The sequence below is a fragment of the Macaca thibetana genome, chromosome 19 (assembly GCF_024542745.1).
Source record: "Macaca thibetana thibetana isolate TM-01 chromosome 19, ASM2454274v1, whole genome shotgun sequence".
Lineage (NCBI taxonomy): Eukaryota > Metazoa > Chordata > Mammalia > Primates > Cercopithecidae > Macaca > Macaca thibetana.
Window position 1 is genome coordinate 46415390 of NC_065596.1, and position 24385 is coordinate 46439774.

Below are 24385 nucleotides of genomic sequence, written 5' to 3' on the forward strand. Positions count from 1 at the left end.
CGCCACTGCACTCCAGCCTGGGCGACAAGAGTGAGACTACGTCTCAAAAAAAAAAAAAAAAAAAAAATTATGTCTTGAACCCCCATTCAGTTTTCAGATTTTGCTTTATTTGAGACAGGGTCTCGCTCTGTCGCCCAGGCTGGAGGGCAGTGGCACTGCAGCCTCGAACTCCCAGGCTCAAGCAATCCCCCCACCTAAGCCTCCCATGTAGGTGGGACTACAGGCGTGCACCATCACGCCCTGCTAATTTGGTTTGGTTTGGTTTCTTTTGCGGGGTGGGGGTAGGGTGGAGGGCTTCGCCATGTTGCCCAGGCTGGTCTCCAACTCCAGGGCTCAAGCGATTCTACCTCAGCCTCCAACGTGCTGGTATATCAGGCTTGAGCCACGGCACCGGGCCTCCCACTCTGTGTTTTGCGTCCTCCGCTTCCTAAATTACAGGATCCCGGAAAGCCAAAAATAAGGAGGCCAGCTGCAAAGAGTAGCCTCAGGTTTTGTGTACTCAGTGAGTCGTCCTATTTATCGATTAATATCCGAAAGAGAGTAGCCCCCAAAGGGCGCTGGGAAACAGTTCCTGTGTGTGTGGTTGTCTCTTCCTCCCCCGGAAATGCTTAGAAGTAGAATGAAAGCTTTCTTAGCCCCTCCCGCCTCCTGGAATGTTGGGAAATGGAGTCTCTGGACTTCATGTTAATCCGAGCTTGTGTTTATACTAACTGTCCTGTCCTTTCTGAAATCAGAAGAAAGTCCTGTCCACTCAGTTTGTTACTGACTGCAATTCCCCGCGGACACGACCGCAGGTGATGATAGCGCCAAAGCCTGTGGAGACTACATTACCCAGAAGGCAAAGTGCGGACACACTTCCGTTCCCTTCACTTAGCAGGCAGCTGCACCACGCGCAGCTCGGCGCGGGCGTTTCTGGGAGTTGTAGTTTCCTAGCCAAACGGTGCCTGCTGCCGTCTGAGGGCAGCTCTGAGTCAAAAAGTAAAAATTTGAGTCAGGCCCCTTGACCTAGGGATTCCAACACCGGACCAAGACGGCTCAAAAGGGCGGCGACATGGGGCGGAATAGAGTGGGTTACTTAACCGCCAGAACCCGTGGGGCATGCGCTGGTGCGTGTGGGCAACCGCCACGAGGGGACTGGGGTCCGTGGGAGTTTGAGGGTGACGGTCTGAAATCTATCAGGATGTTTGTAGAGGGTGAGAATGTTCATAGAGGGATGTTAGAAGGGTTGTAAACGTCTGAGAGAGGCCTGGTTAGGTCTAGAAGGGCTAAGAGGAGTCCGTGGAGCGGTGAAGGGGTCTTTGATGAGCTTAATGACCTGAGGATAATTTACTGGGGACCAGTGGAGAAGCCTGAGGGGACTTAGGGTGTCTGCTAGAAGTTCTATGGATGGCTGGGTGCGGTGGCTTACGCCTGTAATCCTAGCACTTTGTGAGGTCAAGGTGGCGGATCACTTGAGGTCAGTCAGAAGTTCAAGACCCGCCTGGCCAACATGGAGGAAACCCCATCTCTACTAAAAACACAAAAAAATTAGCTGGGTGTGGTGGCACAGGTCTGTCATCCCAGCTACTTGGGAAGCTGAGGCACGAGAATCACTTGAACCCGTGTGGCTGAGGTTGCAGTGAGCTGAGATTGCACCACTGCACTCCACCCTGAGCAAGAGTGAGACTGTTTTGGGAAAGAAAAAAAAAAGGTCTATGGGAGACAGAAATTACTGGTGACCAAGGGGATCTCTGAGCGACGTGAAGGGGTGAGGGATGGTTGAGAAGCATCAGGAAGGGAATTTGAGAGTCTGTGGAGGTACTGGGGCTACAGGTACAAAGTGGGGAAGTCTCTGATGAGATTAACATGTGAAGTGCCTTGAGAGCATCTGTAAAGGGCTTTCTACTTGGAAGCAAGGATCTCAGAGGATATGGATGGGACCAAGGGTGTCTTCTTGCAGGAACATTTCAACATTGCTTGAAATGTTCCTTTAATCACACCTAAATGTGATTAAAGGTTAGAGAGCCACTGGAGTTTAAGGCCAAATGCCACCTGTGACATCCTACACAGCCAGAATCTGGGGCAACTAGTCTGGTAGGGCTGTGGTCTGACCTGCACAGCACTTAGGGAGCTGAGCTGAGCACTGATGATTCCATATTAGATGTGGTTAGAAGTGCTTTGAAGGCACTGGGCTTAGAGGCTGAGGCCAGTAGTTAGGGTCCTCTCCTGCCGAGAGACAACATCCCCATCTCCATCACCCCACCACCAACTCAGCTGCAACTATGTTGCCAGGAGACATGTCTCATCCCAGCTTCCAGAAATAGCCCAGTGGCCCCCACCCCAGGGAATGACTTACATCACCCAGGAGAGGGAGCAGTTTCCCACAGGCCGCCTCAGGAGCCTCGGTTTCCTGCCAGTATCCTAGCCCTGGATCCTCTCTTCCCTGCCAACCGACATCATCTGGGACCACCCACCCTGGCTGGCATGAAATGAGGTGCGAGTGGGTAGCAGTTGCCAGTCAACGTTCCTTCCCCCTCAGGGTTGCACAGGGTGGAGTTTCATGGTGAAGCCAGTCCAACAAGCCCTCAATTGCCACTCCATCTCTTAGCAGCTGTGTGGCCTTGGGGAAGCCCCTTCCCCTTTCTGGGCCTCAGGCACCTCACCTGCGAGAAAGAGACAGGACTTGTCTCTAAAGGCACTTCCAGCCTGGATTATTCCTCCTAATTCTTTCATCCCTGATTCGAGCTCTCCAATCTCAGCTTCTAGCTTTATGAGCTCATCTCAAATCCTCTGATCCTGAAAGCCTGATCTGGATCCAACTATCTTGGTGTTAGGAAGGAAAACTCAGTTGTTGAAAGAACGTGGGCTTTGAAGTCCTGGCTCAGCCACAGGGCCCTGGGCAAGTCACTTAGCAGCACTGGTTGCCCCTACCTTACTGGATAATGAAAGAGCTACAACATTGCAGCTCATAAGTATTGGACACACAGTAGATCAACAGCATTGATGACTAGTGAGCCAGTCCCCTGGCTGTGTGCTGGCTGGGGGTGTTCCCATGGCTGGACCAGAAGATCACCAAGTTACCTTGCAAGGTACCTTGCAAGGCTGTTCTGTTCTCCGAAGGGCTCCCGGCTGAACTCAGAGCAACAAGAGAAGGGTGTGGGCAGGGTGTGAGGGGCAGTGCAAAAGGGAGCTCCTGGTCTTCGCTGGGGACCTGGGGTGTGGGAAAAATTCACAGCCACAAGTGGGAAGGCATCCAGGCAATCAGAAGAGCAAGGGCAGTGGGATTGTGGCGAAAAACAGTGGGAAGAGCTTTCAAGGACAAGGTCCCCATGGAACAGAGGGGCAGTCAGATGAAGCTGGTGCATGCCCGAGACCACTATCATCAAACTCTGGGACTTAAGTGCCTCTGAGGTCAAGACAGTTTCCCAGGCCTGGATTTGGCCCATTCTGATTAGGGTTAGGCCCTCTATATCGATCTGGCCACAGACCCACTGGCAGCCAGGCTGGGGCCCCTCCTTCAGAATCAAACAAAAGCTGTGGCCCTCAGGGGGCTCCACCCAGCACCTAGGATCAATGGATCACCGCATCCAAAGGTCCAAAGTTTTATTGTTTTGAATACATTCTCCAGCGGCCCCTCTACTACCCCCACCCTCAGTCCCCAATACAGAATAAGGCTTGACCACAGCCCCCCACCCCACTCCAGAGGCCCCAGCTGGGAGGCAGAGGAGGCTTCCAGTTTGGTTTCAGGGTACCCCCTTCCCATCCCCCCACCCGCCTGCCCATGGGCCAGTCCTAGGAGCAGCTGGGGGTGAAGGGGTTGGGCCGGTGCTGGGGCGGGGAGTGGGAGAGGGATAGCAGGCACTTGTAGAGATCTGCGGCCCATGGGCGGCACCCCTCACCCTCCTCCGCCCCCCACCCCCCAACACATGGAATTTTTGGTTCATTATAAAACTGTCCCTCCCTCCCCTGCTGTGACCTTGTGGGGTATGAGAAACCTAGGCACTCATGGCCCCCTGGAGGGGCAGGGCAGGCAGGGCTGGGGCTGAGAAGGGCTGGGAGTGGGGCAGAGTGGGTGGGCCAGAGGGGTACAAGAGGCAGAGAACAGGGAGGGAGACAAGGCTTTACTTCCTAAGCGATTGTAATAAAAAAGTTCCTGGGTGTTAAGGCCAAAGCCTCAATTCAAATATAAATTCCCCAGAATGGAGGTGGCCCCCTTAACTTCCCCCTCCCTCCCCGCTACCACCACTTTGCCCAGAGCTTAGAAACCCACAGAGACAGGGAACAGCCCCTAGCCCTGGGCACCCACCCACCCCCACCATTTAAAAAAAAGAAATTAAAGTTTTATACAAAATGTGGGGAGGGGAAAGGGAGGAGGCAGGGAAGAGACAAGAGAGCTGCCCTCACCTCCAGGGCACAGGGGGCTTAAGGCAGCAAAAGAAGCATGGGGGGTGGGGGGCACACGGGTCCCCTGCCCACAGCCCTCAGGAGTCTCGGTGCTCCAGGGAGAGCTGGGCCGTGGCATGCTGGAGGTCAGAGCTCACCCGCCTTGGGGTGAGGGGCCCCCCGGCCTCCCCAGGCCCCTCCCCACGCACCTTCTTGTCCTCGCCCTCATCCTCAAAGCCCCCAGCGGGGCCCCCACCCCCTTCCAGGCGACAGTCTTCACTCCAGCGCCGCTTAAAGCGTAGCTTGAGGGGCATGCACTGGGATGCCCCGGGTGCCTCACCGGGCTCAGGCTTGGGGGGTGCAGGTGGGGCACGGGGTGTCTTGAACACCTCCCCATCTTCCTCATCCTCATCACTGATGTCAGTCACCTCCACCTCCTCTGACTCGCCTTCCGAGATGGGCTCCACCTTGATCTGTGGTGGCGGGGGCGGTGGGGCTAGCGCCCCTGCCCCCTCGGCCAGCCCGCCTGCGCTGCCACCGCTCTGGTCAGCACCAGCTGGGCCCTTCTCCCCAGCTGCCCGCTGCCGGCGTCCAAGTGGGGGTGGCTGGAGCTTAAATTTGAATGGGGAGGAAGAAGAAGAAGAGGATGACGACGCCGAGGAGGGGACCGGTGGGGTCTCAGGTGCCATGGGCGGCAGCGGGCACTTGTCAGGGCGCTGGGGCTGGGGCACCACCAGCCCGGGGTAGTGCAGGAAGGCGCGGGGGCTGAGGTGGTAGTTGTAGACGCTTTGGGTGTGGGCCTGCAGGTACCGTTTCATGTCCTCGGGGCTGAAGGAGAAGTGGGAGCCTCCCCCTGAGCCGCTGGGCCCCCCGCCACCACTGGGGTACATCGGGCTCAACGTGGGCGAGGGAGTGTAGGCCAGGTGGGTGGGCGTCATGGGCAGAGCCGGGGAGAGCTGAGGGGGCAGCAGGGATCCAGGCCCAGCCAGAGGTGACACAGGGAAGGGGCTGAGGGGTTCAGGGCCACCCCGAGGCCGGGGATAGACACGGAAGACACCAGGGTCATGGGGCAGGCGGGCCAGCGGGGGCCCTCGGAAGGCACCCAGATCTGGAGGGCCAGGTGGTCGGGCCCGGGGATCCTCTCCCAGCGGTTCCTCCAGCTCTGATGTGCCATCACTACAGTCACTGACTGAACCTCGGCCCAGGCGGCGGGCCACCACAGCAGAAAAGAGGGAGGATGAGGATGAAGAGCAGGCCGGTGGTGAGCGGGGGTCCTCGGTGGGGGACAGCACCTCGGAGGGCGTCGAGGGAGGGAAGCGGAAGTGGCTACCGCCCGACGGCACTGGCGGGGCACTCTGGGGCACCGCACCCCCTGGCGGAAGGGAGACAGTGTCAAGGCCCCTGGCCTAGCCTGAAGGGGCACACAGACCCCCTCCACACCAACCATCCCCAGTACTCACCAGCCAACCCCACATCAATGAAAGGGTAATTGACCAGCACCAGTTTGTTGAAATTGAACTTGTAGGTGAACCGTTTCCCCTTAGTCTTGTGCAGAATGCGCTTGTTATAGTAATAGCTGTGGGTACAGAAATGCCATTGGGAGGGTCAGGTATGTGGGATCCAGGTCTAGACTCCACACCTTAACACGCACTTAGGTGTGGCTCCCAAACGCCAACTGAGGAACGTGGGCCACAGAAGACAAATCAAGTGCCCAGAGAGTGGGTACCAGCTCTCTCCTCACATGTAAGGCAAGACTAGAGGATCCACTGGTGACCGTCTTCTCTCCTCAAGATACTTCTGCGTTACCAAGGGGCTCAGGGAAGGGCTGGGAGTGGCCCAAGGTCACACAGCTAGGATTTGGCAAAACCAGGGGTCAGACCCAATGCTTGTTCCCACAGGCAAGGGGCTGTGCAATGGGTGGGGACAGTCCACATGTGCTCAGGGGTCCCCAGCCCGTCCTCACCGCAGGGCCCGGCTCAGCTTGTCATAATTCATCTGGGGCTTGCACTTGCGGACGCCCCACAGCCGGGCCACCTCATCAGGGTCTTTGATGACGAATTCCCCGTAGTCCCCCTGCCAGGCGATGACGCCCTGGTACTCCTCCTTTCGTAGCAGCTCCAAGATAAAGTGCCACAGCTGGATCTGCCTCGAGCCAGGGGACGACTCTGGCTTGTAGGCCCAATCCGGGAAGGCAAACCCTGGGGATAGGAGGCAGGGAGTGGCCTGGGGTCAGGATGCCAAGTCCAGGGCTCTGGGTCCCATCCCAGGGTCCACCTCTGCCCTGCCTTCAACATAGGGAAATCTGTCTCACCTCAGTCAAGACCTGATTTAAGAGAAGACAGTGTGTGTCTGTCTGTCTGCATGTGAGGGGCTAGACAGGAGTTGGGGGGAGGGGAAGCTGGAGCCTGCTCCAGCGACACCGGGAGAAACAGGAAACCGTCGGCGGTGGGTCCCGGGGCCAGTGCCAGGGGGCCAGGCACCAAGCCAGGCTGGCGGGCAGGGCTGCCAGTGGGGGAGGGGCAGGAAGGGGCACACGTGGCCAGCCGGGTTGGGGTACACCCCCCCCAGCTTACCCCCACTCCCATTCACAGCCAGTTACACCACCCCAGCTACTCAGATCTCCTCCTCAGGAACATGCCCTGTCTCCTCCGAAGACCCAACAGAGCCCCTACTCCCACCCCAGGACCTGAGAGGAAGATTTTTTTTTTTTTTTTTTTTCTTAAAAGGACCAGGAGGGGTGGGGTGACTGGTTGCCGATGAGGTCAGCGCTTGCACACACAGAGGCTTCTGTCTTCCCTGGAGAGTGAAACCCAGACTGTCTGAGAGGCGCCCCCAAGCCCTGGACCCTCTGAGCTACACTGCCCTCCCCAGACCCAGGCATCCAGGCCCCACCTGGCTGGAGGGCCCAGCCCAGGCCTGGAGCTTGAGCAGGCACCCTGGAGCTGTCACCCTCTTCCCACTTCTGCCTTCTCATCCTCAGCTCCTTCCCTGCCCACCTGCCTGCCCGCCCCCAGCATTAACCTTGGGTAGAGGTTGGTGGTGGGCTGGCTGGTCTCTGGAGGGGGTGGGCAGCCTGGGGTGGGGGGTGGGGGGGCTGCGGTTGTTGTCATTTCCCAAACCCCCGGGTAATCAGGGGCCATCAATAATTCAGCACCAGGCAGCCGGTAATGGAGGGGTGGGAGGAGGGAAAGGGGAGGAAGGGAAGGACGGGGGAGGCAGGGCAGGGGCCCTGGTGCCACTAGAGAGAGAAGGCCAAGGTGGCTGGCTAGAGATGGGCGGCTCCCAAATCCAGTCAGGCTGCAGGGGTCAATCCGCCTCCCTTGGCCCCAGCTCAAGCAGGTACCAACAAGACCTCCGGGCAACACATCCACCCTCAAAGACTCCACCCAAGTCTGGAATCCAACAAGGGATTCTTCCCCTTGGGAACCCAGGGAATCAGTAGTTCCTGCTCCCACAAGGACCACCCCCTCCAAATCCAGAGCTCACTGTCCCTCACAGGGACCCAGGCCCCCAACTCCCGCCCAGACTGGGCTGCAGTACCACATAATCCCCGAAGTCCCTGCCCCATTCGGATATATCCCAGCCTTCCACCAGCCCCTCAGGGTGCCAGGGATATGACCTCCGGCTGTTCACACACCAGTACCAACAGCCCCAGTTCCATTTAAAAGTGACAGCCTTTGACAACCCCTTCCAGGGACCCCAGAGCCCCATCGCTCTCTTGGGAATCTAGGTGTTCACCCCATTATCCTCACCCTTCTAGAGTCCAGATCACAAGGTCTCCTGCAAGGCCCAGGATCCTTTGGAACCCAGGTGACCAAGCCACCAGCTTCATGGACCCTCACATCCCCTCCAAAAAGCTCCCGGTCCTTCTCAGGGCACGAAGCTCCATGCTACTTCCACCTCAGCCCCAATTTGGCTCTAGACCCAGAAGAGGGGCTGAAGCCCCTGAGACATCAATCTGGGGGTGGGGGATGTACTGACTTCCACCCTCCCCCCAAAATTAAAGCCACCCTTCCCAGCCCACCCGCCCCAGCCTCCGTGTCCCGGTAACCAGGCAACGTGTGTGCAGCGACAGTCCTGGGAGCGGGGGAGCAGGAGGCTAAAAATAAACTTTGCAGAAGAGAGGGAGTGAAAGAGACTACACGCAACACAAAGGGAACTCGGAAAGGAGGTGGGGGGGCTCTGGAAAGGCCTCAAGCCGCATTCTGGGAGCTGTCCCAGGCCCCCTTGTTAAACCCCTTCCCTGAGCAACCCCTCCTCCAGGGCCTGGACCCTGGCTCCCACTTCTGGCAGGGACCCGTCCCCACTCCCAGGCCCACCCCAACGACGGCTTTCCTCATCGGACACAGCATACATGAGGGCCTGTTCCCGGCTGTGGTGGGGAGAATGAAGAGGGGGTGACGTCAGGGTGTCTCAATGGGGCTCTGTTCCCCAGGCCTTGGAGCCAGGAGCCAGGCACGGGCAAGGGGAGCATGTGTGAGTGTGCTGTGTATGCGTCCACGTGCTTAAAACAGGGAAACACCAGACCTGCATGGAGGAAGCTTGGGGGTGCGGAACCTCGGGAACATGGGGGCCAGTGAGGCAGGGAGAGCTGGCACATGGAGAGAGGGGTTCAGGAAACTGCGAGACAGGGTGCAGAAGTGGCAGCAGACAGACAGCAAGGGCTGGGATGGCGAGGTCCCAGAAGCACACCTGGGTCCTACAGAGGTAGGGTAGGGATTCTCCCAGACAAACTATGCAAGCCTGGGGGGACGAAACTCCCGGGCACCCCCCAACCTCACGTGACGGCCCAAACTTTTTTTAAGGGGGTCGGAAGGAAGGAGTGGTGGTAGAGGAAGAACACGCCGGCCTCCTGGGGGGCCCCACCACCTCCCCCACTCCAGGCGGCCCTCTATGGCGCCAGAGCCGGGAAGAAAACAGGAAGTGGGAAACAGCCACGGCAGAGGAGAGAGGGGCCGGGATGGAGGATTGGATGGAGGGGTGCGGAGCGGCAGGCTAGGAGGCAAACGGGAAAGATGCACCGATCGGAGGCCATTCCAGGCCTCCCGCCCCTCCCCTCCCCCAGCTGGAGAACCCACACACTGTTCGGCCCCCAGACAGGGTTGGGGAAGCGACCTGCGGGTCCTATCAGGCCAAGGCCGGTAGCAGGCAAGGAAGATGAGGCGAGGTTGTCTGGGCGCCTCGGCCGCCTTCTCGGGCGAGGGGAGGCTCCTACTGCCCCCAGGGCCCAGCGGCCCGGGAGCTAGTGGAAGCCGGGGCAGTGTGTGGGACACACGTGACTGACCCTACCGCACTCCGCACCCCGGCCCCACCCCCAGGGCCCCTCCTCGGTCCGGGTCCCAATCCCCAGGCGCCGGAGCCCAGCTCGGAGCCCTTTAAGATTAAGCCGCCCCCACCCGCCGAGCAGGGGGATGGGGATGGGAATGGGGTGGGAATGGGGTGGGGATGGGATGGGGTGGGGTGGGGGGGATGGGATGGGGTGGGGTGGGTGGGCCGGTCGGGGCACACACCCGCACACAGGAGCCCGAGCCGCCGCCGCCGCCGCCGCCGCCGCCGCCGCCGGGGGAAGGAAACAAGTTTGAACAGCGGCGCCCGGCCCCCTTCCCCCTCCCCCGTCCCCGCCCCGGGCCGGATTCCGACGGGATAGACGGGCAGGGGGCGGCTGGGACCCCTCCCCCTGCGCGCTTGGGCGCAAAGTCCAGCCCGCGCGAGCCCGGGGGCGGCGGGGGAGGGGAGGGGGAAAAGTCCGAGTGGGAGGGGGGTTAATCCCGCTGCCCCCCGCCCGCCGGCCGAGGGGGAGGGGAACCTTGGCCCCTTAAGGAGGAGCAAGTTGGCGGGGAAGAGAAGGGCGGAGGGAAGAGACGGCCCGCTGAAAGAGAAGAGGTGGATCCGGGAGGGGGGGCGAGGGGGGAGTCTCTGCGTCTCCCCCCACCTTCCCCACCCTGCTCAACCCCGGGCCCCCGGTGGCGCGGGAGGAGGGTACCCAGGTCTCCCCGGAGCCACCTTAAAGCCGCGCGTTCTAAGGTCGGAAACAAAAAGTTCCTTTTTCGAACGTTCGGGCTGCGCTTTGGAACTTTGCGACTCGGCCAGGGCGGGGGAGCGAGGAGCCGACAGAGGCGGGCGGGGGAGGGGCGGCGCAGCCCGGACCCCGAGTCCCGGGCTCCCCACTCACGCCCTCCTCCTAGAGGCCATCCCGTATCCCCCGCTAACCTGGTGCAGGGCACGCGCCGCCGTGAAGGTCACCAACCGGACCGCGCAGCGCAGAACCAGGGATAGCGGGCCCGGTGGACGAACCCCCCCGCCCCGCACACGTCCCGGCCCCCAGAGTGCAACGTGACAAGAGCGGAGGGGAAGGACCCCGCCACCCCCGTGATCCCGGGAGTGGGGAGAGCCCGGCCTGCGGGGTCCCGGTACGGATACAGAACCAAGACCCGCGAGCACCCACACTACTCCGCCCGGAGCTAGGAATCGGGGGTCCCAGGCAGCAACCCCGCTCGCGCCACGAGAAGCAACAGGTCTCGAGTGCTTGAGGGGTCCCCCAGAACTGGGGATCACTTGGGCTCCCCCGGACCCCTTCAGCCCCCCCAAAGTTTCTCCGTTCGGTTTCCCGGGGCAACAAGTCTCCCCCACACGTGCTGCCCCCGCCCCCACCTGTGTCCGCCGGGGTCTTCATGCTGGGGGGCCCGGGGCGAAGCGCCCCGACTCCGGGCCGCGGCTCCCGGCGCCCGCGCTGCCCCGTCCCGTCCCGCGCCCGTCGGGCCGCCCTTGCCGCCTCACCCGGCCTCGCCTCTCAGAGCCTCTCCCCTCCCCGCCGCCGCCTCCCGGGTTAATATCGCACTCCGGGGCCGGGACGCCCACGCCCCCCGGCCGGCGACGTCACCGCCGCGTCGCCATGGAGACACTGCGCCCGCCCCCTCCCCGCGCACTCACACACACGCTCGCCGGCGCGCAGCCACTGAGGACCGGCCGGCTCCGGGCTTAAAGGGGCCGCGCGGCGGGGGAGGGAGGAAGGAGGGGGCGGGGGTGGAATGGGGTCCCGCGGGTCATGACCGTAGTCCGAGGCTCCGAGTCTGCAGATAACTTAAGTCCTCCGCACTCGCTACCTGCTGCCCCTCCTCCTCTTCTGCCCGCTGCGGGCTCCAGAGTTTCTTTTGGGAGCCTGTATGGGAAAACGGGGGGCCCTTCCGAGGAAGCGGGGGGTCAGAAACTTTTGTGGGGAGGGGGCAGAATCTTCTCTGCAGAGGGACGGGGTCAGGACCTTAGAGGATGATCAAGACGACGGCATTACCAGCTTGGTTTTACCCAGCCCCCCAACCCTGAGCCTGAATGGGGGCAGCTGTCCAGGGGTGGGGTGGAATGGGTGGGATGCATTTCCCAGCATCGGAAATGGGGAGGCGACTGTGCCCTCCGCTCCTGTGGGCATGGGGTCTTGGCCTTCCTGATAGCCCTAGTCCAGCTGGGGAGGAAGTGACCAGAGAGAATGCATTTGGAAGCCCCCACCACCACCGTCCCCAGGCTGCAGCTGTCCCGGGGACAGGGCTGGCGCCGGAGGTCCCCCCACCTCCACTACTAGGACCGGGGGTTCCGGAGGCGAGGCCAGGATACGAGGGGGCGACCAAAGTCTGAACAAATGTGCTCCCAAGGGGCACTGAGGGTCGCCAGGAGAGAGGAAGACAGGGCTTAAGATCGAAAGCCAGAGCGTAGGGAAGTGTTAAGTCTCCGTTCTCTGCCTCAGCCGGGAGGGAAGGATGAAGCCTGAGGCTCTGGGAAACAGGAAATCACAGTGCAGATCTGATGGAGCCCAGGAGCCGGCAGCAGGGTAGAGGCCAAATAGAAGCAATATTCACAGGCATAGCCTGGAAACAGGGTCTCAAAAAAGATTCTGAGGTTCCAAAGAAGGGCGTATGGGTGGCGGGCGGGAGTTGGGGGGGCTGGGTGGGGGACAAATCCAGAAGATGGGCGGGGAGACACATAAAAGTCACAGACAGGGAAGGCCTGCGGAGCTCAGGCTCCCGGTACCTAGGGCTTCAATCCCAGCCTCCTCGCTTGCGGGGTACCTAGTCCGCCTTAGACAGGTTCCTCACTGGTGCCTCAAAAAAAAAATCTCAGGCCTCCTCCTTGGGGAGACCAAGGGCTCCAGGGAAGCTTTCCCCCACAACCCCCGGGGAATTATGTAACCTTGCCTACGGACAGTACAGCTCCCCCACGGATATTGTAACCCTCTGGGAGCGGTGTGGTCCAGCAATAATAATCATCATCATTGTTCGAATAACAGCTCCCAAATTCCGAGTGTTCATGATGTGCCAGGCACCGGGCCAGGCATTGTCAGGGGCATCTTCTCATTTAATCCTCACAAAATCCCAACGAGGGGAATTACTGTTGTTATCCCCATTTACAGATAAAGTGATGCTCTCTGAGGGAAAATCGGTCCACTAAATCTTACGGCCAGGAAGTATTGGAACTGAGATTCGAACCCAGATCTAACCAATTCTAAATCACCACACTTACCATTTACCATTATGCTTTATTACCTCTTTTACTACCCCCTTCAAAAAAAAAAAGGCAGATTTTCAAAGATATTACATCAGGACCCGGTAATCCTAGCACTTTGGGAGCCAAGGTGGGAGTTGGCTGACTTCAGGTCAGGAGTTCCAGACCAGCCTGGCCAACATGGTGAAACCCCATCTCTGCTAAAAATACAGAAATTTCCCAAGCATGATCGCGCGGCTATAATCCCGGCTACTCAGGAGGCTGACGAAGGAGAATCACTTGAACCCAAGAGGCGGAGGCTGTAGTAAACCGAGATCGCTCCACTGCACTCCCCCTGGGGCAACAGCAAAACTCCGTCTAAAAATGAATAGGCTGGGCGCGGTGGCTCACGCCTGTAATCCCAGCACTTGGGGAGGCCGAGGCGGTCGGATCACAAGGTCAGGAGATGGAGACCATCATGGCTAACACGGTGAAACCTAAAACCGTCTCTACTAAAAATATAGAAAATTAGCCGGGCGCGGTGGCAGGCGCCTGTAGTCCCTTCTACTTGGGAGGCTGAGGCAGGAGAATGGCGTGAAACCGGGAGGCGGAGCCTGCAGTGAGCCGAGATCGCGCCACTGCACTCCAGCCTGGGCGACAGAGCGAGACTCCGTCTGAAAAAAAATAAAAATAAAATAAAATAAACAAATAAATAAAAAGGTCAGGCGCGGTGGCTCACGCCTGTAATCTCAGCATTTTGGGAGGCTGAGGCGGGTGGATCACCTGAGGTCAGTAGTTCGAGACCAGCCTGACCAACCTGGAGAAACCCCATCTCTACTAAAAATACAAAAAATTAGCCGGGCGTGGTGGCGCATGTCTGTAATCCCAGCTACTCGGGAGGCTGAGGTAGAATCGCTTGAACCCGGGAGGCAGGGGTTGCAGTGAGCAGAGATCGTGCCATTGCACTGGAGCCTGGACAATGACAGCAAAATTCAGTTTCAAAAAAAAAAAAAAAAAGGGCCGGGCGCGGTGGCTCAAGCCTGTAATCCCAGCACTTTGGGAGGCCGAGACGGGCGGATCACGAGGTCAGGAGATCGAGACCATCCTGGCTAACACAGTGAAACCCCGTCTCTACTAAAAAAAAATACAAAAAACTAGCCGGGCGAGGTGGCAGGCGCCTGTACCCCCAGCTACTCGGGAAGGCTGAGGCAGGAGAATGGCGTAGACCCGGGAGGCGGAGCTTGCAGTGAGCTGAGATCCGGCCACTGCACTCCAGCCTGGGCGACAGAGTAAGACTCCGTCTCCAAAAAAAAAAAAAAAAAAAAAAAAAAAGATAACACATCAGTAACAAACCCAGTGACCCCTACCCTCCCACCACCAAGACAGACATCTGATTTACACCCAACCTTTGCTACTTCTTGTCTCTGACAGGGCAAGTGAACTCAGTTAGTTCACCTCTTTTTTCTTTTTTTTTGAGATGGGGGTCTCACTGTATTGCCCAGGCTGGATTGCAGTGGCACAATCATGGCTCACTAAAGCCTCAACTTCCCTACCTCAAGCAATCCCCCCACTTCAGCTACCTGAGTAGCTGGGACTACAGATACATGCTACCATGCCCGGTTACTTTTTTTTTTTCTTTTTGAGATGGAGTTTTGCTCTTGTCACCCAGGCTGTAAATGCAATGGCACGATCTCGGCTCGGCTCACTGCAACCTCTGCCTCCCCAGTTCAAGCTATTCTCCTATCTCAGCCTCCTGAGTAGCTGGAATTACAGGCACCCACCACCATGCCCAGCTAATTTTTTTTTTTTTTTTTTTTTTTTGAGACAGTTTTGCTCTTGTTGACCAGGCTGGAGTGCAATGGCACCATCTCGGCTCACTGCAACCTCCATCTTCCGGGTTCAAGCGATTCTCCTGCCTCAGGATTATCCTACTCTCCTGCCTCCTGAGTAGCTGGGATTACAGGTACCCGCCACCACGCCCGGCTAATTTTTTTTTTTTTTTTTTTTTTTGAGACGGAGTCTCTCTCTGTCGCCCAGGCTGGAGTGCAGTGGCCAGATCTCAGCTCACTGCAAGCTCCGCCTCCCGGATTTACACCATTCTCCTGCCTCAGCCTCCCGAGTAGCGGGGACTACAGGCACCCGCCACCTCGCCCGTCTAGTTTTTTGTGTTTTTTAGTAGAGACGGGGTTTCACCGTGTTAGCCAGGATGGTCTCGATCTCCTGACCTCGTGATCCACCCGTCTCGGCCTCCCAAAGTGCTGGGATTACAGGCTTGAGCCACCGCGCCCAGCCTAATTTTGTATTTTTAGTAGAGACGGGGTTTCTCCATGTTGGTCAGGCTGGTCTTGAACTCCTGACCTTAGCTGATCCACCCGCATCGGCCTCCCAAAGTGCTGGGATTACAGGCGTGAGCCACCGCGCCTGGCCTTTTTATTTATTTATTTTTTCTTTTTTTGTTTTTGAGCACTTTGGGAGGCCGAAGCGGGCAGATCACGAAGTCAGGAGATCGAGACCATCCTGGCTAACACAGTGAAACCCCGTCTCTACTAAAAATACAAAAAAAATTAGCTGGGCGTGGTGGGGGGCGCCTATAGTCCCAGCTACTCAGGAGGATGAGGCAGGAGAATCATTTGAACCCCGGAGGCGGAGGCTGCAGTGAGACAAGATCATGCCATTGCACCCCAGCCTGAGTGACAGGGCAACACTCCGTCTTAAAAATATATATATAGAAAGAAAAATCAGAGATGTGACGTATGCAATAAATACTGTTAATAATTATTAGCAGAGTGAACTCTATGCCCCATGGATAACAAAAGCACTCTACCCTACAGACTCCAACTGTAACAACAGTTAGAGTAAACAACAATAAACAAGCTGGTTGCAGTTCGTGTCTGACACATGTAATCCCAGCACTTTGGGAGGCTGAAGCAGGAGAATTTCATGAGGCCAGGAATTCGAGACCAGCCTGGGCAACATGGTGAGACTGTCTCTACAAAAAAATTTATTTATTTATTTATTTATTTATTTATTTGAGATGGAGTCTCCCTCTGTTGCCCAGGATGCAGTGCAGTTGCAGGATCTCAGCTCACTGCAACCTCTCCCTCCTGGGTTCAAGCAATTCTCCTGCCTCACCCTCTCCAGTAGCCTGGATTACAGGCATGTGCCACCACACCCGGCTGATTTTGTATTTTTAGTAGAGACGGGATTTCTCCATGTTGGCCAGGCTGGTCTCGAACTCCTGACCTCAGGTGATCTGCCCACCTCAGCCTCCCAAAGAGCTGGGATTACAGGCATGAGCCACCAAGCCTGGCTGAGAAGATGGTTCTTATTGACAGATCTGTGTCCGTGATGTCCAAAGGGCAGCCCAGGCTTGTGTTTTCTTTTTCTTTTTTCTAATTTATATTTTAAGTTCTGGGATACGGCCGGGCGCGGTGGCTCAAGCCTGTAATCCCAGCACTTTGGGAGGCCGAGACGGGCGGATCACGAGGTCAGGAGATCGAGACCATCCTGGCTAACACGGTGAAACCCCGTCTCTAATAAAAAATACAAAAAAAAACTAGCCGGGCGAGGTGGCGGGTGAACCCGGGAGGTGGAGCTTGTAGTGAGCCGAGATCTGGCCATTGCACTCCAGCCTGGGTGACACAGCAAGACTCCGTCTCAAAAAAAAAAAAAAAAAAAGTTCTGGGATACATGTGCAGGACGTGCAGGTTTGTTACATAGGTAAACGTGTACCATGGTAGTTTACTGCACCTATCAACCCATCACCTAGGTATTAAGGGACCTTTTCTCTTAAAAATAAAATTAAAAAAAAAAATAAAGCATACAGCACTGAGTGTGAAACTGTGTATTAATGTCATAATCCCACTCTGACCCAGATGGATGGCTCAAACTCACTGTTTCTATGAAACACAATCACGGATGATCGGCATGCCTCATGGGAGAATCTGAATGATCCGCAGAGAGTGAAAGTCCCTCGTGAAAATGTCGCCTGGGCCTCATAAGTTTGGTGGTTTGTGCAAACGTGTCCCTGGATATTGTAACCTTTCAGTGGTCTATGTGACTCCAATTGCTTTATCAACACTGATACCCACTCCCAGAGATGGTAGAGATGGTGAAACATTGGCCAGGTGCGGTGGCTCACGTCTGTAATCCCAGCACTTTGGGAGGTTGAGGTGGGCTGGTGGATCACCTGAAGTCAGGAGTTCAAGACCAGCCTGGCCAACATGGTGAAACCCATCTCTACTAAAAGTACAAAAATTAGCTGGACATGGTATCGGGTGCCTATAATCTCAGCTACTCAGGAGGCTGAGGCAGGAGAATCACCTGAACCCAGGAGGCAGATGTTGCAGTAAGCCAAGATTGTGTTACAGGCGCACACCACCACACCCGGCTAATTTTTTTTATTTTTTTTATTTTTAGTAGAGACAGTGTTTCATCATGTTGGCCAGGCTGGTCTCAAACTCCTGACCTCAGGTAACCACCCTCTTTGACCTCCTGAAGTGCTGGGATTACAGGTGTGAGCCACCACACCCAGCACTCTCTTTTTTTTTTTTTTTTTTGAGACAGAGTCTGGCTCTGTTGCCCAGGCTGGATGGAGTGCAGTGGCGCCATCTCAGATCACTGCAAGCTCTGCCTCCTGGGTTCACGCCATTCTCCTGCCTCAGCCTGCTAAGTAGCTGGGACTACAGGTGCCTGCCACCACGCCCAGTTAATTTTTTGTATTTTTAATAGAGATGGGGTTTCACCGTGTTAACCAGGATGGTCTCAATCTCCTGACCTCATGATCTGCCCGTCTCGGCCTTACAAAGTATTGGGATTACTGGCCTGAGCCACCGCGCCCAGCTTTTTTTCTTGAGGTGGAATTTTGCTCTTGTCACCCAGGCTGGAGTGCAGTGGCACGATCTCCGCTCACTGCCACCTCCGCCTCTTGGGTTCAAGCAATTCTCCCACCTCAGTCTCCCAAGTAGCTAAGATTATAGGCACTCGCTACTACACCTGGCTGAAAAACCTGTTTCTTTTTTTTCCCCCTGAGACAAAGTCTTGCTCTGTCGCCCAGAGCTGGAGTACAATGGCACCATCTTGGCTCACTGCAATCACCACCTCCCGGGTTCAAGCGATTCTTCTGCCTCAGCCTCCCGAGTACCTGAGATTACAGGTACCCGCCACCACGCCTGGCTAATTATTGTGGGTTTTTTTTTGTTTTTTTGTTTTTTTGTTTTTTTGTTTTTTGAGACAGAGTCTTGCTCTGTCGCCCAGGCTGGGGTGCAGTGGCCGGATCTCAGCTCACTGCAAGCTCCGCCTCCCGGGTTTAGACCATTCTCCTGCCTCAGCCTCTCGAGTAGCTGGGACTACAGGCGCCCGCCACCTCGCCCGGCTAGTTTTTTGTATTTTTTAGTAGAGACGGGGTTTCACCGTGTTAGCCAGGATGGTCTCGATCTCCTGACCTCGTGATCCGCCCGTCTCGGCCTCCCAAAGTGCTGGGATTACAGGCTTGAGCCACCGCGCCCGGCCAATTATTGTGTTTTTAGTAGAGACGGGGTTTCACCATGTTGGCCAGGCTTGTCTTGAACTCCTGACTTCGTGATCCGCCTACCTCGGCCTCCCAAAGTGCTGGGATTATAGGCATGAGCCATCGCCATGAGCCATTGCACCCAGCCAAAACCCTGTTTCTTAAGAAAAAAAACTATTGTGATGCCAGGGATTGAGTCCAATCTCTCCCCCTCTGCAAAACCCTGTTGCAGTATTCTCTATCAAAACAAACAAAAATTTTAAAAATGAATAGTATGACTCATCTCATGTTATAGACAACCATAAACAGTGTGACCACCTCTAAACAGAATGTCACCCCCTTAGAGTACCATCTTTCGCATCTCCCTGACCGGAGATGCTGAAGTCACCAGGGATCAGATCTCTCTTTTCTCCTCTGTCTAGACTCATTCCCTTGATAACCTCCACCAGTCCCATGGTGGATATGCCATCCCTATGGTGATTACACCCACATTCATTTATTTATTTACTTATCTCTCTCTTCTCTCCTTCTGTGTGTGTGTGTGTGTGTGTGTGTGTGTCTCTAATCTCTCTCTCTCTTTCTTTTTTCTTTTTCTTTCTTGACAGGGTCTTACTCTGTTGTCCAGCTGGAGTGCAGTGGCGTGATCACAGCTCACAGCGGACTTGACATCCTCGGTCTCAGGTGATCCTCCCACCTCAGCTTCCTGAGCAGCTGAGACTACAGCTGTGCACCACCACACCTGGCTAATTTTTGTATCTTTTTGGAGAGATGGGGATCTTACTATGTTGGCCAGACTGGTCTTGAATTCCTAAGATCAAGTGATGCTCCCACCTCAGCCTCCCAATAGTGTTGGGATTACAGCTGTGAACCACTACACCCAGCCTCCGCCCACATTTGTATCTCAGTCTTGTCTCTCCCCTGAACTCCAATCTGGCACATCCAACGACCTCATCAGTGTGTCTATTTGAATTTCTCAAGCTTTCCAAATCAAAAATGGTCTTCCTGAACTCCCCCCAGCTGCCCCCACAGGCTTCCCCATCTCAGGAAATTGCAATTCCATTTTGCTGGCTGCTCAGGCTGAATACCCTGGAGTCATCCTTGCCCCCTTTCTCTCATCTGATATCCAATCTGAAGGGAATTTCCACCAGCTCTACCTTTGACTATTCCAGAATCAGCTACTTTTTTTTTTTTTTTTTCCTTTTTTTGAGATAGGGTTTGGCTCTGTTGCCCAGGCTGGAGTGCAGTGACGCCATCTCGGCTCACTGCAAACTCCGCCTGTCAGGCTCAAGCCTCCTCCTACCTCAGCCTCCCAAGTAACTGGGACCAAGTCACATGCTACCACTCCTGGCTAATTTTTTTTTTTTTTTTTTTTTTTTTTTTTTCCTGAGACGGAGTCTTGCTCTGTTGCCCAGGCTGGAGTGCAATGGCGCGATCTCAGCTCACTGCAACCTCTGCCTCCCGGGTCCAAGGGATTCTCCTGCCTCAGCCTCTCGTGTAGCTGGGACTACAGGCACCCGCCACCATGCCCAACTAATTTTTGTATTTTTAGTAGAGATGGGGTTCCACCATTTTGGCCAGGCTGGTCTCAAACACCTGACCTTGTGATCTGCCTGCCTCAGGCTCCCAAAGTGCTGGGATTACAGGCGTGAGCCACTGTGCCCGGCCACTCCCAGCTAATTTTTTTTTTTTTTTTTTTTTTTTTTTGAGACAGAGTCTCGCTGTGTCGCCCAGGCTGGAGTGCAGTGGCGCGATCTCGGCTCACTGCAAGCTCCGCCTCCCGGGTTCACGCCATTCTCCTGCCTCAGCCTCCAAGTAGCTGGGACTACAGGCGCCCGCCACCACGCCCAGCTAGTTTTTTGTATTTTTAGTAGAGACGGGGTTTCACCGTGTTAGCCAGGATGGTCTCGATCTCCTGACCTCGTGATCCACCCGCCTCGGCCTCCCAAAGTGCTGGGATTACAGGCTTGAGCCACCGCGCCCGGCATTTTTTTTTTTTTTTTTTTTTTTCTTGTCGAGACAGGGTTTCGCCGTGTTGCTCAGGCTGATATCAAACTTCTGGACTCAAGTGATCCTCCCACCTTGGCCTCCCAAAGTGCTGGGATTACAAGCAGGAGACACTGTATCCAGCTTATTTATTTATTTATTTATATTTTTTTGAGACAGAGTTTTGTTCTTGTTGCCCAGGCTGGAGTGCAGTGGCGCAATCTCAGCTCACTGCAACCTCTGCCTCCCAGATTCAAGCAATTCTCCTGCCTCAGCCTCCTAAGTAGCTGGGATTACAGGTCAGGCTGGTCTGAAACTCCTGACCTCAAGTGATCCAAGTGCCTCAGCCTCCCAAAGTGTTGGAATTACAGGCGTGAACCACTGAGCCGAGCTGGATTCAGTCTACATTTTTCACTGCCTTATCAGCAGTGCTTAGACCAGTGAGTGTCATAGAATAGGTTTGTAATATTGGCTGGGCAGGGTGGCTCATGTCTATAATCCCAGCACTTTGGGAGGCCGAGGCGGACGGATCACGAGGTCAGGAGATGGAGACCATCCTGACTAACACGGTGAAACCCCATCTCTACTGAAAATACAAAAAATTAGCTGGGCGTGGTGGCATGCACCTTAGTCCCAGCTACTCTGGAGGCTAAGGCAGGAGAATTGATTGATCCCAGGAGGCAGATGTTGCAGTGGACCCAGATCACGCCACTGCACTCCAGTCCGGGCAACAGAGCGAGACTCCAGTGCAGTGGCGTAATCTCAGTTCACTGCAAGCTCTGCCTCCCAGGTTCACGCTATTCTCCTGCCTCAGCCTCCTGAGTAGCTGGGACTACAGGCACCCGCCACCATGCCTGGCTAATTTTTTGTAGTTTTAGTAGAGACGGGGTTTCACCATGTTAGCCAGGATGGTCTCGATCTCCTGCCCTTGTGATCCACCCACCTCGGCCTCCCAAAATTCTGGGATTACAGGCGTGAGCCACTGCACCTGGCCCAGAGTTACACTCTTGTCGCCCCCAGCTGGAGTGCAATGGCACGATCGCAACTCACTACAACCTCCGCCTCTCCGGTTCAAGCGATTCTCCTACCCCAGCCTCCCTAGTAACTGGGATTACAGGCGCCTGCCACCATGCCTGGCTAACTTTTGTGTTTTTAGTAGAGACGGGGTTTCACCACGTTGGGCAGGTTAGTCTCGAACTCCTGACCGCCGGTAATTCACACACCTCGGCCTCCCAAAGTGCTGGGATTACGGGAGTGAGCCACAGCTCCCGACCTTTTTTAAAATATATTTCTAGTGGAAATGGGGTTTCACCATGTTGGCAAGGCTGGTTTTGAACTCCTAACCTCAAGTGATCTGCCTATGTGGGCCTCCCAAAGTGCTGAGATTACACGTGTGAGAGCTACAGCACCCCACGTGGTATGTCAGTTTCATCAGGTCATGGATGAGGTAATTATTTCCCATACACAGGTAGAAACTCCATGTTCTGTTGAAGCCCTCTGGGCCATGGCTCACACCTGTTTATTCCCACCACTTTGGGAGGCCAAGGTGGGAGAATGGCTGGAACTCAGGAATTCAAGATCAGCCTGGGCAATGTAGTGAGACCTGGTCCCTAAAAGAAAAAACAAAAACAGGCTGAGCCCGGTGGCTCACGCCTGTAATCCCAGCACTTTGGGAGGCCAAGGTGGGCAGATGACGAGGTCAGAAGATCGGGACCATCCTGGCTAACATGATGAAACCCCATCTCTACTAAAAATACAAAAAAAAAAAAAAAAAAATTAGCCGGGTGTGGTGGCGGGTGCCTGTAGTCCCAGATATTCAGGAGGCTGAAGCAGGAGAATGGCATGAACCCGGGAGGCCGAGGTTGCAGTGAGCCGAGATGGCACCACTGCATTGCAGCCTGGGCAACAGAGCAAGACCCCGTCTCAAAACAAAACAAAACAAAACAAAACAAAAAAACCAAAACCAAACAAACAAATATTAAAAAGAAAAACAAAAAGAAACCCTCTGGACCTTTGTAACCTTCATAAAATTCCATGAACCGCCCCCACCAACAGTCTTAGTTCTTCTATAAAAAGTTACCCGGCTGGGCATTGTGGCTCAGGCCTGTAATCTCAGCACTTTGGGAGGCCGAGGTGGGCGGATCACAAGGTCAGGAGTTCGAGACCAGCCTGCCCAAGATGGTGAAACCCCATCTCTACTAAAAAAAAAAAAAGGCAGGTGTGGTGGCTCACACCTGTAATCCCAGCACTTTGGGAGGCCAAAGGGGGCGGATCACGAGGTCAGGAGATCGAGACCATCCTGGCTAACACAGTGAAACCTCGTCTCTACTAAAAATACGAAAAAATTAGCCAGGCATGGTGACGGGCGCCTGTAGTCCCAGCTACTTGGGAGGCTGAGGCAGGAGAATGGCGTGAATCTGGGAGGCGGAGCTTGCAGTGAGCCGAGATCGTGCCACTGCACTCCAGCCTGTGTGACAGAGCAAGACTAAGTCTCAAAAAAAAAAAAAATTAATAAAAATAAATAAATAAATACAAAAATTAGCTGGGTGTGGTGATGCATGTCTGTATTCCCACCTACTCAGGAGGATGAGGCAGGAGAATCGCTTGAACCTGGGAGGTGGAGGTTGCAGTAAGCCGAGAAGCCCCGTCTCAGAGAAGAAAAAAAAAAAAAAAAAAAGTTACCAATAGCAGCCAGCCATAGTGGCTCACACCTGTAATCCCAGCACTTTGGGTGGCTGAGGCAGGTGGATCGCTTGAGTCCAGGAGTTTGAGACCAGCCAGGGCAACATAGGGAGACCATCTCTACTAAAAATGATAATTAGCCAGGCATGGTGGTGCATGCCTATAGTCCCAGCTCCTCGGGAGGCTGAGGTGAGAGGATCACTTAGGCCCAGGAGGCAGAGGCTGCAGTCAGCTTAGATCACGCCACTGTACTCCAACCTGGGCAACAGACTAAGACTCTGTCTCAAAAGAAAAAACAAAAAATGGCCGGGTGTGGTGGCTCATGCCTATAATCCCTGCACTTTAGGAGGCCGAGGCGAGCAGATCAAGTGAGGTTGGGAGTTTGAGACCAGCCTGACCAACATGGAGAAACTCTGTCTCTACTAAAAATATAAAATTAGCTAGGGGTGGTGGCGCATGCCTGTAATCCCAGCCACTCAGGAGGCTGAGGCAGGAGAATTGCTTACCCGGCAGGTAGAGGTTGTGGTAAGCAGAGATCGTGCCATTGCACTCCAGCCTGGGCATCAAAAGCGACAATCCATCTCAAAAGAGCCAAAACAAAAAAAATTTATCCAGTATCCCTTCTATACACACAGAGATTAAAACACTATGGCTTGGCTGGTCGCAGAGGCTCATGCCTGTAATCCCACCACTTTGGGAGGCCAAGGCAGGCGGATCACGAGGTCAGGAGATCGAGACCATCCTGGCTAACATGGTGAAACCCCGTCTCTATTAAAAATACAAAAAAGTAGCCGGGTATGGTGGCGGGCACCTGTAGTCCCAGCTACTCAGAAGGCTGAGGCAGGAGAATGGCGTGAACCTGGGAGCTGGAACGTGCAGTGAGCCAAGATTGCGCCACTGCACTTCAGCCTGGGAGTCAGAGTGAGACTCTGTCTCAAAAAAAAAAAAGAAAATTTGCTGGCCGTGGTGGCAAGTGCCTGTAGTCCCAGCTACTTGAGAGGCTGAAACAGGAGAATTGCTTGAACCCAGGAGGCGGAGGCTGCAGTGAGCCAAGATTGAACCAGGGCACTCCAGCCTGGGCAACAGGGCAAGACTATGTCTCAAAAAAGAAAAAAAAAAAAAAACCCAGCTGTGTGTGGTGGCTCACACCTGTAATCCCAGCACTTTGGGAGGCAGATCATGAGGTAAAGAGATCGAGACCATGTGGTCAACGTGGTGAAACCCTGTCTCTACTAAAAATACAAAAATTGGCCGGGCGCGGTGGCTCAAGCCTGTAATCCCAGCACTTTGGGAGGCCGAGACGGGCGGATCACGAGGTCAGGAGATCGAGACCATCCTGGCTAACAAGGTGAAACCCCATCTCAACTAAAAAATACAAAA

The 24385-nt window shown here is 55.4% G+C and overlaps 2 protein-coding genes across 4 annotated transcripts in view; one reads left to right on the plus strand and one right to left on the minus strand.

The window, feature by feature from the left end:
• Positions 1-3567: 3567 nt before the first annotated feature.
• ERF (ETS2 repressor factor) lies at positions 3568-11242 on the minus strand. 3 transcript variants are annotated; one of them, XM_050768457.1, is made up of 4 exons: positions 11014-11242; positions 6326-6560; positions 5823-5938; positions 3568-5734 (listed from the first exon to the last, which is right to left on the minus strand). In XM_050768457.1, the coding sequence occupies exons 1-4, from the start codon at positions 11033-11035 to the stop codon at positions 4461-4463; spliced, it is 1647 nt and encodes a 548-aa protein (XP_050624414.1). In that variant the 5' UTR covers positions 11036-11242; the 3' UTR covers positions 3568-4460. The 3 variants fall into 3 exon arrangements, with proteins under 3 accessions (XP_050624414.1, XP_050624416.1, XP_050624417.1); XM_050768459.1 differs by lacking the exon at positions 11014-11242 and adding an exon at positions 9873-9936; XM_050768460.1 differs by lacking the exon at positions 11014-11242 and adding an exon at positions 9478-9590.
• A 294-nt stretch (positions 11243-11536) lies between these two features.
• Positions 11537-24385, plus strand: part of TMEM145 (transmembrane protein 145) — a 74442-nt gene continuing 61593 nt past the window's right edge. Inside the window, exon 1 of the mRNA XM_050768456.1 lies at positions 11537-11540. The gene's annotated coding sequence lies outside the window, so the exon portion shown is untranslated. The remainder of the gene's footprint in view (positions 11541-24385) is intronic.

Coding starts and splice junctions, on each gene's coding strand:
- ERF (XM_050768457.1), bottom strand. CDS start 11,035: ATGAAGACCCCGGCGGACACAG. Junction 6,561..11,013: donor GAAGACCCCGGCGGACACAG/GTGGGGGCGGGG, acceptor TCCTATCCCCAG/GGTTTGCCTTCCCGGATTGG. Junction 5,735..5,822: donor CATTGATGTGGGGTTGGCTG/GTGAGTACTGGG, acceptor CCCTTCCGCCAG/GGGGTGCGGTGCCCCAGAGT.